The sequence below is a fragment of the Melanaphis sacchari genome, unplaced genomic scaffold (assembly GCF_002803265.2).
Source record: "Melanaphis sacchari strain LSU unplaced genomic scaffold, SCAv2.0 Contig128_pilon_pilon, whole genome shotgun sequence".
In the NCBI taxonomy this organism is placed as follows: domain Eukaryota; kingdom Metazoa; phylum Arthropoda; class Insecta; order Hemiptera; family Aphididae; genus Melanaphis; species Melanaphis sacchari.
Window position 1 is genome coordinate 457,291 of NW_020270519.1, and position 15,863 is coordinate 473,153.

At 26.4% G+C, this 15,863-nt stretch overlaps 1 protein-coding gene across 3 annotated transcripts; it reads right to left on the minus strand.

The window, feature by feature from the left end:
- Window positions 1-895: 895 nt before the first annotated feature.
- Window positions 896-14,904, minus strand: LOC112591036 (AP-3 complex subunit beta-2). Of its 3 annotated transcripts, none has more exons than XM_025334677.1 (20): window positions 14,678-14,904; window positions 14,416-14,555; window positions 13,270-13,345; window positions 13,031-13,201; window positions 12,793-12,953; window positions 12,573-12,675; window positions 12,307-12,453; window positions 12,086-12,247; window positions 11,124-11,276; window positions 10,874-11,067; window positions 5,822-5,895; window positions 5,487-5,707; window positions 5,139-5,397; window positions 4,028-4,329; window positions 3,788-3,944; window positions 3,113-3,231; window positions 2,795-2,986; window positions 1,755-1,986; window positions 1,459-1,588; window positions 896-1,262 (listed from the first exon to the last, which is right to left on the minus strand). In XM_025334677.1, exons 1-20 carry the CDS (start codon window positions 14,690-14,692, stop codon window positions 1,115-1,117), a joined length of 3,156 nt encoding a protein of 1,051 aa, XP_025190462.1. In that variant the 5' UTR covers window positions 14,693-14,904; the 3' UTR covers window positions 896-1,114. The 3 variants fall into 3 exon arrangements, with proteins under 3 accessions (XP_025190462.1, XP_025190461.1, XP_025190460.1); XM_025334675.1 differs by having other exon boundaries at window positions 1,115-1,262; window positions 14,416-14,583; XM_025334676.1 differs by lacking the exon at window positions 14,678-14,904 and having other exon boundaries at window positions 14,416-14,576.
- Between the last annotated feature and the right edge of the window lie 959 nt (window positions 14,905-15,863).

The following is a 15,863-nucleotide window of genomic DNA, read 5'->3' on the forward strand; positions in this document are numbered from 1 at the left end:
AATATTATGTATGACGCATGTTTGGCTCTGTAGCACGATTATCGAATGTTTATATTATGTAATCCGTTAAGAGCGTGTACTCCGCGATTCACTTAGAAACTATCGTCTGTTTGACCTTTCGTAAATCGGTGCACGCGGTATTGTGGCCGTATTAAGTGTAATTTTGTTTTATTTTAGGTGTTTCGTGGTAAATTGAACTTTAAAAAGAAAAAAAATGACTTATTTTTTTAAACACACATTTTAATATTACAACGAATAAAAATATATTCCAAGCGCGATTTTTGGTAAATTCATAAATGAACGCGCTCGGTAATTCGATAATTATTGTCGCGTTAATTAATAATGTATTTAAAGTATTGAACTTTTAAATATACATAATAATTGACATTTATCAAACTAGAGTCTGAAAGACAATTAAAATTTCTGGAGAAAATAATTATACATTAATCATATTATGTTATTTATAAAATCTACCAAAATCATTATTATTTTAATTTAACTTATAAGATGCAGGAATTATTGCAAAATATATATCATACTCGACTTATATTGTTATTAAACATTATGTGCGTAATAAATTTCTTGATTTATAGGGTTTTTTTTTTTTTTGAATATTTGAAACCAAAATTATTTTTATTATTATTTATTAAATGATTTATATAGTATCTCAACACGCTGTCATGATAATATATTACTGAGAATAATCTTTAGAATATTGTTGAAAAAATAGTAATTTGAAAATTTTCAATCGTATAAATGTTTTATATTAAACACATTTTTTTATGTATATATTTTAAAATATTACATAATTTATCAAATGAAATATAAATTATATGAATGCACTTATAACTATAAAAAAATAAATAATTAATGTTTTATAGGTAGGTGTTTAGATTTGTTTACATATAATATATTATAGTTGTTTAATAATTATTTTATGAACTTATTTTCACATTCATAACGATTACATACAAATTGTTATAATAACTATAATAATTTGGAAAAATATAAAAAAAATAATAATATTATGATCAAAGATCATTCTTACGCATATAATTATTTAAAAATACATATAACATATTGTATTGGAATAGTCATTTAAGGTTTGCCATATTCACTGAGATAACAATCCTTTTATTTCGTTTAAAAGTACTGAACCTATGACCATTTTCTCACAATTAACAGATACCGTTGCCAAAGACTCTTGTTTGGTAATAGTAAGTAACACAAGACAATTAGATGACAATGTTTGACCACTGAACCTGAAATATGAACATCAATTATGACGATTAAAATTGTCCACTGGAATGAAACATTATTTTTAAAATTAACAAAACGTTAAAAAAGTATGTATTTATATTAAAGCGTTTGTTTCTTATGGGTTAAAGTTTATTATTTTAATAATATTATTGTTATTTCTACAATGAACATGTAACACTAAAAAATATGTATAGATACCTGAATATATTTTGTTCTTCCGTAATAACACGTGCAACGTTAAATTTTTCAAACACGGCTTTTTGTATTTCTAGATTGACATTTTTCAAAGTGACTTGTGCCATGTGCTCGTTCATTCCTTTAAGTTTTACTAAACACAATACATTATTATTATTTAGTGTGAAAACTAAACGCACAAAAGAATATTAATAGTCAAAGATCATTTTTTAAATTCAACAATTTTAACGATTATAATAATGAAAATTGAAAAAAAAATATCAGGATTCATCTAATTTTTTTAATATTTTTTGGTTTACCTTGTTCACCAACAAAGTCGTCTTCGCTCATAGACAGAGGCTGAATAAGTTCACCGGCGGGGACGCGCAGTACGACGTCGCTTTTGCGTTCCATGCCGGTGATGAACCAGGAGACTTCCAAAACGAGAGGTTGAATAGAATCCTTGTAGTCGACTCCAAGTGCACCCAGGGTGACCGAACCCGGTAACAATTGCATGATCGGGGCCGAATTATGAATACTCATATCGGAACTCTATATAGATACGCAAAAACACATTTCATTAAATATAAGTCCCTTATGCCAATAGATACGTACTGTGGAGTATGAAAACTTTACTACAGATAATAAAAGTGGTGAATTCTATTAATGGTGATGGGGTGTATGTAGCGTATGATGAGTACTGAGTAATAATGTCATTTTTGATTGTATTTAATGTATAACGATGTGTAAGAACTATATTATAAACGTTAAGTAGTAAGCTGTAATATTTCTGTCTCTTCCGCAAAAATAAAATTAAAATAAAGTTGAACTTTGGATTCCGTGTTGCTAGAAAAACAACCAACCTTCATGAAAAATATCAATACGCCCGTTTTATAGGATGCAGAAATCGAGATCAATAATTATATTTGATTATTATATTATATAGTAATTAATACAGTAATTTCGTACGTTCTAGCATAGATTATATGATGTATGGCAATAAAGGAAAGATCATATAACATTTGTTTCGTCGCCTAAATGGGTGTAGATGACGATTGTTTATTGTGGAAATTGTCTCACACTCTCACTCATATATTTTCATATCGTATACATTTATACATACAGAATGTATCACAAGAAAGAAGTAAGAACTGACAAAATATGAAATTATAATTCATAGCTAACTAAGCTATCTGATAATTTTTGTTTTATTTAATTTTTTTGAATTCGATTAGAATTACATTTATTAGTTATTTCTATAACACTTTATGTATAAATATATAATATTTATGCGTTTAAAAGTATACCTATGTGTGTGCATGTATAGAATAGTAAACCATCATTGTGAATTTATGAATACCTTTTGAGTCCAGTGAATGTTGGAGAGGGCTTCTTTGTTGTCATGATTAGTGAGGGTCAATTCCACACTGACCATTTTCGGCATTGCGTGCGGACTTCTTGTGAATCGCGCCAATATACTCAGTTCATTATGTCCGTTAATTTTGTTTAATATTTCAGTTTTCACAGATGGCACGAAACTTGGAGCTACTGTCTATATATTATAAACATGACACACGGCCGTAAGATATTTTTTTAAACTAATGTATCAATTAATAGTTATCGTGTTAGCGTATGTATTAGTAGCCTGCAGCTTTGGTATATATAATTTTAGACATACCTTTCTGAAATTTTGTTGAGTTATTTGTGTAGCGGGTAATGATGATGGTTGATTACTGCTTGACGGAGAAAGAATATTTCCAAACGACGGTACCAACGTAGTTTGTCCGACGGGGGCAACTAAGTTTATTCGAATGAGGAGAAAAAGTTTATCAGTATTGTACTACGACAAACGCCTTTAAGGTAATTTTGAATTTGAATGCACGGTAAATATCTCCTCGGAATGATTGCAGTTTTGGTTAATTGATTTAATTTTTTATAATAGGAAAAATAGTTTTTGGGGTTGTACCTACATGTCTTTTATCAAGGACAATGGACATTGTATCATGTAACAATCGTTCCGGGACACATTACATACGTGTGCGTACACGAGGCTTTTTATATTATGGAGTGTACGATAATATTCGAAAGACCCTGTACATCAGGCATATCAAACTCAAAGTATTATTTGGACCAAAATATCTGTACAAAAAATTCTAAGGGCCACAAAAAAAAAATATTATAATTAATATTATTTATGATAAAAAATTAAATATTTTTATGTTTTGATTTGGAACCGCATAAAAATAAGTCACGGGCCGTGCGTGCTTGACATGCTTGCTATACATAGGTACTCGTATATAGGCTATACATATATCGGACATACAACCATAATAAACTAATTTCAAAAACTCACAGTCATCTAGTTCCAACAACAAGTCCACATTGCTCTTAACTGATGGTTTAGGGACATTTTTTTGTACAACATGTTCGTCGCTGCTATCGCTCTCAACGGATTCGCTGTCTGAACTATTCACATCGGAATCGACAAAATGTCCCTGATTTTGGTTCATCTATTGTATACATTTCAAACAATATTACCGATATCGTTTTCTACGCTATCCCTATCTTCTATTTAACCCTCTGATCATTTTACCTCCGGTTCGATTTTTTCATAGGTAGAATCCGATGACGAGTCGGTGGTATCGTCATCAGAATCATCCGATTCTTCTGAACTGTCTTCGGAATTGTTCTCGGAATCAGAATAAAACGTTTTATTTTTATTAATGGTCGTCCGTTCGGTCTTCTGTTTAACAGGTTTTTCATATTCTTCCGGCACAGCCACGCAACGAACGTTAGAATCTGTCGGCAAATCAGGGAACTGAGGTAAATCTTGATATCCGATTGCTCGGCTGTTGATGTAATGTGATAATGAGCCCATTTGATATTCTTCCCGATCTATGATTAAATGATCACTTATTATTTTAGTTTGACAGAAAATACTAAAAATTAGGATTTATATAATATAATATAATATCATCAAACCTTAATGTTAATTGGTATTTTAATATCATCGGTAGTACTAACTAGATAAACTGCCTACCGAAGTCAATAAAATCGCTTAAGAAAAAAAAAATCTCTCAGTGTAAAAGTTAATCAATTCATATATCTGATTAATGATAATCAGGACCTGGACTTAAATGACTAAAATACTATCGAAAAATGTTTTAAAAATAATCCACAATTTTGATAGACACATGCAAGCAAAAGTAAAAAAGATTTAACTTACAACATTTTTAATACTTCTTTATCTTAACTAAACTAACACTAATACAAAAACAAAATCTCGAAGCCACGTACAATATTTTATTAAATTTAACGTGCTTATTGCATTATTTCCTAAATTTAAATATAATTTATTTTATTTTTTTATTCAATTTAAATTATACTACTGTATTGTTCATAAAATATACAATTATATAGTTATTTGTATACATTTTTTTAGATTTAATTAAATTTAACGTACCGTCGCATTATTTCCTTAATTTTTATAATGGATTTTTTTCTCATCGTAGGTATTTATTTTTAGGAAATTTTTTTTCCCGTTACGAAAACCTAAAACCTACTCCTACCAAAATATTGTAATATTAATAAATACTAATTTGTATTAATTATCGATTCATAAAAATGAAGTAATAAAGTTGATTGTTAACAATAACCTGCAACTTGTTATTAGTTAATGAATGTTTGTTGAAAAAATTAATTACCAACGAAATTGGACTGCAGTAACGGAGCGGGTTTTTCAGCTAAAAATATGTTATTTGCATGTTTGCTCAATACGCTGTCCTTGAATTGTTCGGTAGGAAACAGAATATTGTTCAAAAATCTAGAACGATCTCGAATATCGTAGTTTTGATCGTATTTGGCTTGTTTTAACACGTACTGGCATAATAAAGTCGTCTGCGCAGGATTCGTCAAGAACAATTTGACCGCTAGATTCATTATTTGTAGTTTCACTATATCTTCCTATGCACATACACGTAATAATAAACAGTGAATTAAAATATCTGTATTGCGCGCAAACAATAGTAAGTCATGGCAAGAGCAAAATTTACCTCAGTGACGTAAGTTTTTGCAACTTTTCTAAGAACGTCGGGCGCTATGGTGGATACCAATTGCGAGTACTCTCCGAGCAACCACAAAATTGATGCCCTCGCTTGGGGTACGGCTATAGAGTCCATCAATCGAGCCATGTGTCTTATTATGTCGCAGTGTGCTTCAGGTTGATTTTGCAGCAATTTTTTAATGACGACAACGCTTTCAGCTACTACCGCTTCTAAAAAGAAAAAAAAATTAATAATAACGCAAAATCAATAAAAAAAATACACGCAATGTACACTTGTGATTAATGTACAGGTGATTTTAAATCTATAATGTTATTTAAAATTACCGTCACGACTCGACAACATGGAGACCAGTCCACTAAGACACGTCTCCGTAACTTCTTTGATGTTCGAAGCACATCTGAAAATAAAAATATTCATATGGCACATCAGATATTCATTTACACAGACGCGTAAATTAAGTTATTTAATATGTACATTGTACATAATAAGTATAGTTATTTTGCTATACGAATGTTTTCATAATAATTTCGTTCAATAAAAAAGAGTTTAAAAATTTTAAAAATACATTTTATTATTTTGAGCATTTTTTATAGATATATATATTTTTTTATACATTAACAACCATTTTTTTCAATGAATTTTGATAGTTTTATTTTGCTGAAAATATTGATAATAGCTTCATCATTTTTGCAGATTCATTACTTTATTAATTAATAATTAGATTTACTAATTATAATTTTTCAACTATAATACTTTAATAAATATATTTACTTAAAAATTTACGAATTTGTGTAGAAATATCAAAATGATTTGTTTGTTCTACTTTATTTATTAAATATAATTTAAAAAAAAACATTTAATCTGTTCTAAAAATGTTTAATTGATTTCAATGAAAAATATTAATGAATTGATCAAAGTTTATAGAGGATCGTAGCTAATGAAGTGGTGAACAAAATTGATTATTCTATCAAATTTTTCAGAAAAGTAAACACTACTATAGAATCCATTATAGAAAGACGCATTTTTCATCTTACTGCAAGTGTGTAACAACAAATTTACTTTTACATTTAGTTTCGTTAAATTTAGCATTGTTTTATAAGTTAATTTTATCTATTGCCAAACTTAAATATATAACAACTTTATCTGTGTTCCGCCAGAGGTGCTTATCATTATTTTAATTTTGAAGTGAGTTATATATTATGATTCACATAAATTATAATCATATTACTTTTTAAAGAGAACTGATGACCCAACATTTAGTCATTCGAACCGATGTGAATCTATCGATAAGAAATTATGAAAAGAATTGTATGCCATAAAAGGCTTGAGAAAGGCCGTAAAATTGAAAGCAAATTAGATAATGCTGTGACATATTGGAATAGAGAAACTTAAAGCGTGTTGATGAGTTTGATGTTCTCAGATCGGAAATCGAGATCACGAATGGAATCGGAAGAACGACTAATCGAGCGTAAAAAAAATCGTAAGTGAATGATTTCTTATCGTAATGGCTATCACAATAGTAAAACTGCACGTGTTTGTATAAATTTATATATTTACAAACCCAATCATTCACCGACGCCGCGTTCATTTGAAGTAGATTGAAGGAAGTTAACGAGTGGGTGTTATATGCGGAAAAACAAAATAGTCAATTCCACTATAAAAATAATGGGATTATCGTAATTCTATGAAATGTCTATATTATAGGGAAAGTTATAAAATTGGTTGAATTTACAAACTGAAATATTACATTCAATCTACTGTAATTATTTAGAATTTTCATTATTCATATAATTTTAGTCAATTTAATCGACAGTAAAAAAAATAATTATAAATAAAACTAAGTACATACATATGATAAATATTACGATATAAACTTACAACAAACCTTATACTGTGTTTCTTATCAAAAACACCATTTTTATAGAAAGGTCATAAACTCATAAGTCATAAAAGTTTATTTGTTTTAATTATAAAATCTATTATATTATTTTAATACTTTAACCATACTCAATTATGTAACATACCAAGTCTGAATAATAACTGTTTTTTACATTAGGTATATAGAAAAAAACTACTTAAAGATCGTTATTTGACGGTATTTCCATAACAAAAGATAATTTAAGCAAATATATATACAGTGCGAAAATGTAAATTATTTTAATAATTAACACCAAGTAGAATTTTCAGTCACGAGTCTCGGTTTATTGTAATTGGAGTTTCAACTATACATAATTGAATAACGGTTATTTACGAATTATGGGTAGAACACGAGAAAGTGTTGTTGATATAAAGTAACTTATTGAATGATGTCTTCGTCGAAAACGTAAGAAAACGTAAGAAAATGTCAATAAATTTTTTCTACAGTTTAATAAAATTGTTATTAAATTGTTATTGGGAACGTGGGACAGAGTGGGATATTGGACTTCGTAGGAATAATATCACTTTATTTACTATCCTGCATAGTTATTATCTGATAAAAATTGGATATATTTCTGTTTATCATACACAATCATACTTAAATAAATAATAATAATAATAATAATAATAATAATGATTACTTTATTAACTTAAAACAAAAATTAGTCGAATGATTTTATTTATAAATTGACATACCTAGGTGATAATTTGAAATATATTTATTTTTTCATACATTATGAATTTATGAAATAAAACGGTTTTTAACATTGTTATGCCCAAGTCCTACTAAATATTTTAAAATTTAAATAAGTGTATAAAATAAAAGTGCGAGTATATAACTTTTGGCTACAGGTTAAGTATACTGGTAGGGGTAACTGGGTGCATTCGTGTTCGGTACAAAGTGAAATTAAGAAGTGGATTATGTATATAGTAAGACCCAGTAAGTAAGACCACTGACAGTGTCTTCGAGCTGAATTTGAGGAAAAATATAGAAAGAAAATTTTAATCTGCGACTTTATTATTAATTTTTATAAAATAAAAGTGATTTTTAATTTGTTAATTTTTTTATATAAAATGTATGCTGTCAAATTAATACATTTTAATAGATTGCATAATTATTTATTAAATTTCATTATTATTTTTATATGATCCCACTATGTCCATACGTAAAGCAAAAATTAATTTTTTCAATGTTTTAAAACTTAATTAGATATATAATAATTCAATAATTAAACATAAGTATATTAATCACTATATCCTAAATAGCATGTAGTCTAAGTTTCAAAAATCAATTATTATCCATTTCATAAGTGACTTAAAAGCCTTTAAAGGTTAGCGTCCCCTCACTCTACTCCATGTTTCTACTATTGTTTGATTTTTTTTTATGCCAATCATTATTTTTCCTTGACCTGTTTTTGTTATTATTATTTTTACCCTTATGAAATCAACTGGAAACAATGACATTGTCTCCATATTTTTTATCAATCAACTTATTATTTCCTTTTTGTCATGTAATGTTCAAATGTAAAATTATAAACATAATCAATTAAATTGATTTTTGTAATCAGTTTTTGATGATTACCTAAAAGATCTATTTATGAAGCACAAAATATTCTTATTAATAGGTATCAGGTGATAGATATTAGATATCCTTACATTGGACATATTATTTAATACTTAACAGTCAAATTTTCAAATACATATATAGTTCTGATTGTAAAAATATATTTTATTTTCTAAGTAGAAAAATGAATATAATGATTTTATAATAATAAAAGTTATTTATTCATTCAACTTAGATTCTGAGCAGAGCAATGTAGTGATTTTACAATGATGTTTTTTCTATCTGTCGTCATCTTAGAAATAGTAAAAATGCTTAGGGGGGTCAAATTAAAAATTCACAGTACTTTTCTAAATAATCAGGGTAATAGGTATCAAGAAAAAATAGTGATTTTTACGTTAATTCAGTTTTTTTATAAAAGTGTTTTTTTTTTACTTTGTTTTAGTTCAAAAATGAATAATTGTAGAAACTTGAAATTTTTATTAAGGTTTATTTAATCATTTACTATGTATAGAATCATTTTCAAAGTATTCTTTTAGACATTTGAAAAAATTTAAATTTAGTGAAATTGTGTATTTTAACCATTGTTAAATATTTTGTTATAATCAAAAACATTTTTCAGGGTGACATAAAACTTACGTATATTATAATAATTATATTATTATTACTATTACTACTATATTATTATTACACTATAGGCAATAACATTTTCAAAATATATTGATTTATTTTAAGTTATTGTTTATTTATAATATATGAATCAATTTCATTGTTTTAAAATATGTATTTACAAAAAAGATTTTATTAACTTTTAAATTAATAACGGTAACATATAATATTAAAATAATATAAATCTATATTATTATAACAATTAAATACTAATAAATAATAATAATGTATTATACATTATAATAAATGCATATTTTTGGAAAAAATTACGAATATATCAAGCTTGAAGTTACCATAATATTAAAAGTAAAACAAACAACCATTTATTAGCTATATCAAAAAAAATTTCATGAAATATACTTAATGATACAGACAAACAGACCGCTTAATATTGTTTTTTATGTACAATGATATATCATTGAATTCAAATTTAACACGCCTATATAACAGTGACCCACTCGACATCTAATGTAGATACAGCAGAGCACTATCAACTTGTTTGCCTTTTTTGTTTGTTTGTGTATGTACATGTTTTTTTAGGAGAAAAATGCTTTAACTTTTACTCAAAAGGTGTTCTCTAGTATCAAATTAGACTTAATTAGTACTTTGAGATTAAATGTTAAAATACCCTATACTTAAAAAAAAAAAAAAATTAAAAATTAGGGATATTTTTTTATCAATATTAAGAACTACATTGAAGTAATTTATTTTAATGTTGCCTACATATTTTAAGTATTATTAAAAATATATTTAGACATGGTTTAAAGACTATAATTATTTATAATAACTAAAATACTCAAAGCAGATAAAAATTTGAAATTCAGCAGATCTTATATCAAAATGTGTTATAAATTATAATATAGATTGTTACCCAAAATGTATTGGTTATTCTTAATAGTTATTAAATTACAATAACTACAAATTATTCAAATTTTATATAATATGCTGTGGCACTGTACTCAAATTACATACAAAAGTAGTTGGATAATAGTTTATTACAAAGTTACATTTAGTGCAGCGGTTCTCAAACTTTTTATTTCGCGTACCACTTAAGTATATTATCAATCAGTCGCGTACCACTAATGATTAAAAATCCTACCACCATGCGGCCTTCCGCAGTTCCGCGTATCATCATGTAGTCTTTCGCGTACCACTAGTGGTACGCGTACCACAGTTTGAGAACCGCTGATTTAGTGCATCAAATAAATAATAATTAAATATAACTTACCTTCCAATAGCTTGGATAGCAGCAGCAACAAACTGCTTATCTGTACTAGAAATGTATGTTTGAACTTCTCTAAGTATTGTAGATATACTTGTTTCATTTGCCAAATTTGTCATGATGTCAAGTTTTAATAATTTTATATGTGTAGGATCATTAGATCTGACAAAAAAACTTTTTAAGTATGGTTCAAACATACTCTGAAAATATTAAGTAATAAATAACTAATTAATTATTAAATTTATTAAAAAAATACCTTTCTAGCTATTGAAATAGATGCAATGGAATTCAGTACAACTGACTGAACTTCTCTATGACTTCTTAATAAGCGGATTAATGCTTTAGAAATCACATTAACTTCTGATTTTGGAGCTAAATGATGATATAACTGTGCGACACTCATCACCACCTAATAATAAATACAAATTAAAAAGAGTCAGATTTAATTTTTTTTATAAATATCATTACTATCTAGCAAAAAGTGATTAAGTAAATTAAATACTTATTAACTATTTAATATGAATATCTAAAATAAATTATATAATTGAAAAAATTAGTGTAATATATATTAATGAATTTAAATTTTTCAGCAGCATCACAACCCAAATTTTCTGCAGTAAATCTATCTTGACTCAGAGGTTTACAAGAGATAAAAATGGTTTCAAAAAAGACCAATAATCAATATTTATTTTTATTGTGTCACAGTTGGATGTAGTGTCAGGTTAATCGAAAATTGGTCATAATTTTATAATGAAGTACTAACAATATTCATTGTCCAAAAAAACTCAATAATAGGAATTATATGGTATGATAATTTCCAGGTAATTTTAGAGATTTATATAGTTTATAGCATTTTTATAATTTAAAAACATAAGCTTTTCAATTCTTATCAACCACAGTTTAAGATACATTAATATAAACTACTGAATATTGAATCATAAAAATGGCTTATATCAGAATATTAAATTGTTTAGGAAATAAAAACAAATTTTCTGTTAAGACATTTGACCTATTTTAGTAATTTGTTTTCTAAAATTACATATAATTATGAAGCGTCATATCCATAAAAAATAATGTTGTTGAATTGAAATTGGATTGAGATTTCTAAGATAAATCATTTTAAAAATTAATCTAAGAGTGTTGTTAATTTAAATATTGAAAAATATGTGGACCCTTCTTAAAATTTACAATTAAATTAAACATTTAATAATAATTTACAGCAGCGTTTCTGCTTTGAAACAAAGGCTTAGCATTTCTAAGCAAAAGACGATGGTCTTGATCCAAAACAGTTGATTTATCATCTATACCAGCCTCCTCACAGCTTGATAAGTCAGAGCTATCCAAGTTTAAATTTTGAATTTTTGGACAATCGTTTGTATCCTGTAAATATATACTGAATAATTTATTTAGTTCAATAAAAAAATATCTATTATTCTTACATTTTTATTAGGATTGACAAATTGAGTACGGCCATATCTAGTTAACATGTTTACAATAATTACTTGTCCCCATTCATCGATATCGACCAACAAGTTGCAAAGTTTTCTGTATATTTTGTGTATAAGATCAATTCTTTCGGGACAAACCTAGACAATCATTTATAATGATATTTATATTTAATATAATTTAATTTAATTATTGGTAAAATAAATAATTGCTATTTAAAAATAAAAATAATATATTGTACAAAATCTTAGTAAAATACCTCTTCAAATGCCATAACTGTTGATCCCACCACAAGTGTTGATTTATCGGCTAATAATTTTTCTATTACTGTAATAAGTTCTTCTTTCTGATCAGGGTCCAAACTAAAACATAGTTACAAAAATCTTTAAAATAATTTTTTTATTTTAATTGATAATAAAAGTAAAATAACAATACTTCTGGGTTTGTAATTTCTAAAATTATAGAATGTCATTAATTACCTGTATAATTTGGGAATAGCGTGTGCAGCAGTCTTACGAACATATGGTGACATATCAGCAGCTGAATCTTTAATGGCTAACATGACAATTGGAACAATCATTACAACTCTTATACTCGATAATACTCTCAAAGCAGATGCTCGTATTAATTGATTTGGGTCCTAAAATTATAAATATATACATACATTCACTTATTGTTTTAAATTTAAACTTATATTATTTCATTTAAAATTTGTACCTTTAATGCTCTTTGGAATGTAGATATAGATAAAAGAGCTAAATCTTGTTGTTGTTCAGCATAACGAACTAAGTATACATAAACTAGTTTTTTCACTTCAATATTTTTAGAGACTACATTTTTAACAACAGCTGGAAACAGTTCTGACGCATCTCTTCCTTTGGCAATCATCTAAAATAATAAATATTTTCAATGAATAATTTCATCAATAATTTTATTATTTTAATAATGTTAATTACGCCAATAATTCGCTTCATAGCTTCCAACTTTGGTCCATCTTTTGCAGAATCTAACATTTGTTTCAAATCGTCATGCCTGGTAAAAATTATTATTACTTAAATGTGAACATAATATATTTGATACATGTTTAATTTACTAAACATATAAAGATAATTAATATAACAACTAAAATTCAATTTGTTTGTAATAGTTCTAGTAAATGTATTTAAAATTTGGTATGAAGCCACTAAAAACCATTTGAAAAATTTACAAATTTTGAAAATTTAATATTTAATTTTATACTAAGTAATATCTTTCATCTGTGAGAATAGATTAAATTAGTTTTATCTTTTAATTTAGAATTTATCAATATGAAACAATTAAGAAACTATATATCATAGACTTGTAGTGAGTAGAAATTCTACAAGTATTCAACTATTCTAGTGTCACAAGTGCAAGGGCGGACTTAACAATTTGCCGCCCTTATTCCAAAAAAAAATTTACCTTTTTATTTAAAAAAAAATCACCTCTGTACAACAAAATGTCCTTACATGATAACATTTTCTATGTATTATGCAATTATTTTTTTCATTTAACTAAAGTTCAATAAAAAACGTTTTGATTCAAATATAGAATTAAATAATTATTTGGTTATATAAGTAGTTTTAATGTTAATTATTTATTTTTAAATTGAAAAATTTAAGAAAAAAATTAAGTATTTTTCTATAGGTAGGTACAAGAATAAAATAAATCTTAAATACAATTTTACTGCGTATAAAAAGCCACCCTCCATAAATTTGCCGCCTTATGCGGCTACATATTTCGCAGTGTCTTAAATCTACCCCTGCACAAGTATATTTTTAAATTTGATATGATTTAGTATTATAGTTTATTTTAATTATTAGAATAATGTTAAGATCTAGTTAAGATATTTGGGGCATGCTTTTATTGTTACTTGCAATAATTTAGTGTACATTAAACAATAATACATAATTGTTAAATACCTACAACATTCAAACTTAAATATAACTAAATATAGGAAAAAATTGTGTAATGATTAATAAGAAAATATTTTTAATATAGAGTTATTATTGATTAAAGATAAATTTTAAATAACTTTATACTTATTCTTTATTTTCCAATGTTCATAATTAATAGAAATTTACTTTTTATAATCAGACACAAAAAATGATGACAATCCTCCTGAAGCTGGATCACTTGCATAATCACCATCCCCAGTTGTAGACGATGACAAGCCGTTCTTGTCATATGATCCATTGGTGCTACTCGACATGTTACTATAATTCTGTGATGAAATTGAAAGCATTGAAGAGCTTGGTAGTACATAGATCATTATAATGATTTATATTGAATGAAAACTTTAATGATGCACTGATCCTATATAAATAATGACAATTGTTTACTTACAGTTGTGGGATTCATGTAGATAATGAGATCCAATTGGAATCAATAAGTAGTTAATTCAATTATTTTAAAATAAATCTGTTATAAGCTTTATGGTCTAAACTGCTATAGTGGATTACATTCAAACGTATACTGTATAGCAATAGTGAAACCTAAAATTAATGTTATTTAACAGGTAGGTTTTGATGTCGGGTGAACACTGAACTTTAAAACTGTGCTTGTTAGTAGTTGTTATCACCGCTGTCGGTGGAGACCGTGACGTGAATACGTAGTATTTGATAAGAAACTGACTAATTGCAATGATAGTCAATAGAGATAATAATGATAATATTACATATATATTATTATTTAATTTATACACAATGGATAGGTTTGAAATGTTAGAATGTTTGATAGATCATTGGTAGGCGGTGGTTTGTCTAAATCGATACTCCGGTACTTCGGTAGTCACTACTCGCTAGTCGCTAGTCGCTAAGTCCTCTTGAACGTTTCAAGATGAATTATTAAATTATGAAGTTATTAATTTCAATACTTAAAAAATAAATAAAATTCAAGTCTTCCATACAATATATTTTTAAAATTATTTATGATAATTCAAAACAGATTTTTAAGACATAAGAATTTTATTGAAGGCATCAACATTTTTTGACCCAAAAGGCAAAAGTACAAAGTACCTATTAATGTTTGATGGAAATAATCATGAAAAATATATACTAATATTATGTAGGTACAAAAAATGTTTTTCGTTGTGGAAATATAATGAAGTATAATTTTTATCAATTGTTGTGAAATTTATAGAATAACTATCTAATATTAAAGAAGAATTAATTCAGATTGAATGGTCTTTATGATTCAGTATTTCAGTATCAAAAACAAAAATATTTTAATGAATTAAAGAATCTGAAATAAATGATAAAAATATGTAAATTCTGAACTTTAAATAATAAAAATAAAAAAGGATCTCCAACAGAATGTAACAAGAATTAATTTTATAAAAAGTTGGACAAGTGAGTACCTACCGCTATATCAATTCAATGATATATAATTGTACAATGTACATAAAAAATGTTTCTGAGCGGAGACAGTCTATCAGCCTACATTACTACATCACTAAGACGTATATTTAATAAAGTCGTATGATATTACTATAAAAGTAATTTATTTACTACCTATTTTATTTTAGTATTAC

Coding starts and splice junctions, on each gene's coding strand:
- LOC112591036 (XM_025334676.1), bottom strand. CDS start 14,576: ATGCTTTCAATTTCATCACAGAATTATAGTAACATGTCGAGTAGCACC. Junction 13,346..14,415: donor TTTGTGTCTGATTATAAAAA/GTAAATTTCTAT, acceptor AATTTTTACCAG/GCATGACGATTTGAAACAAA. Junction 12,676..12,792: donor GCTATTCCCAAATTATACAG/GTAATTAATGAC, acceptor ACTATGTTTTAG/TTTGGACCCTGATCAGAAAG.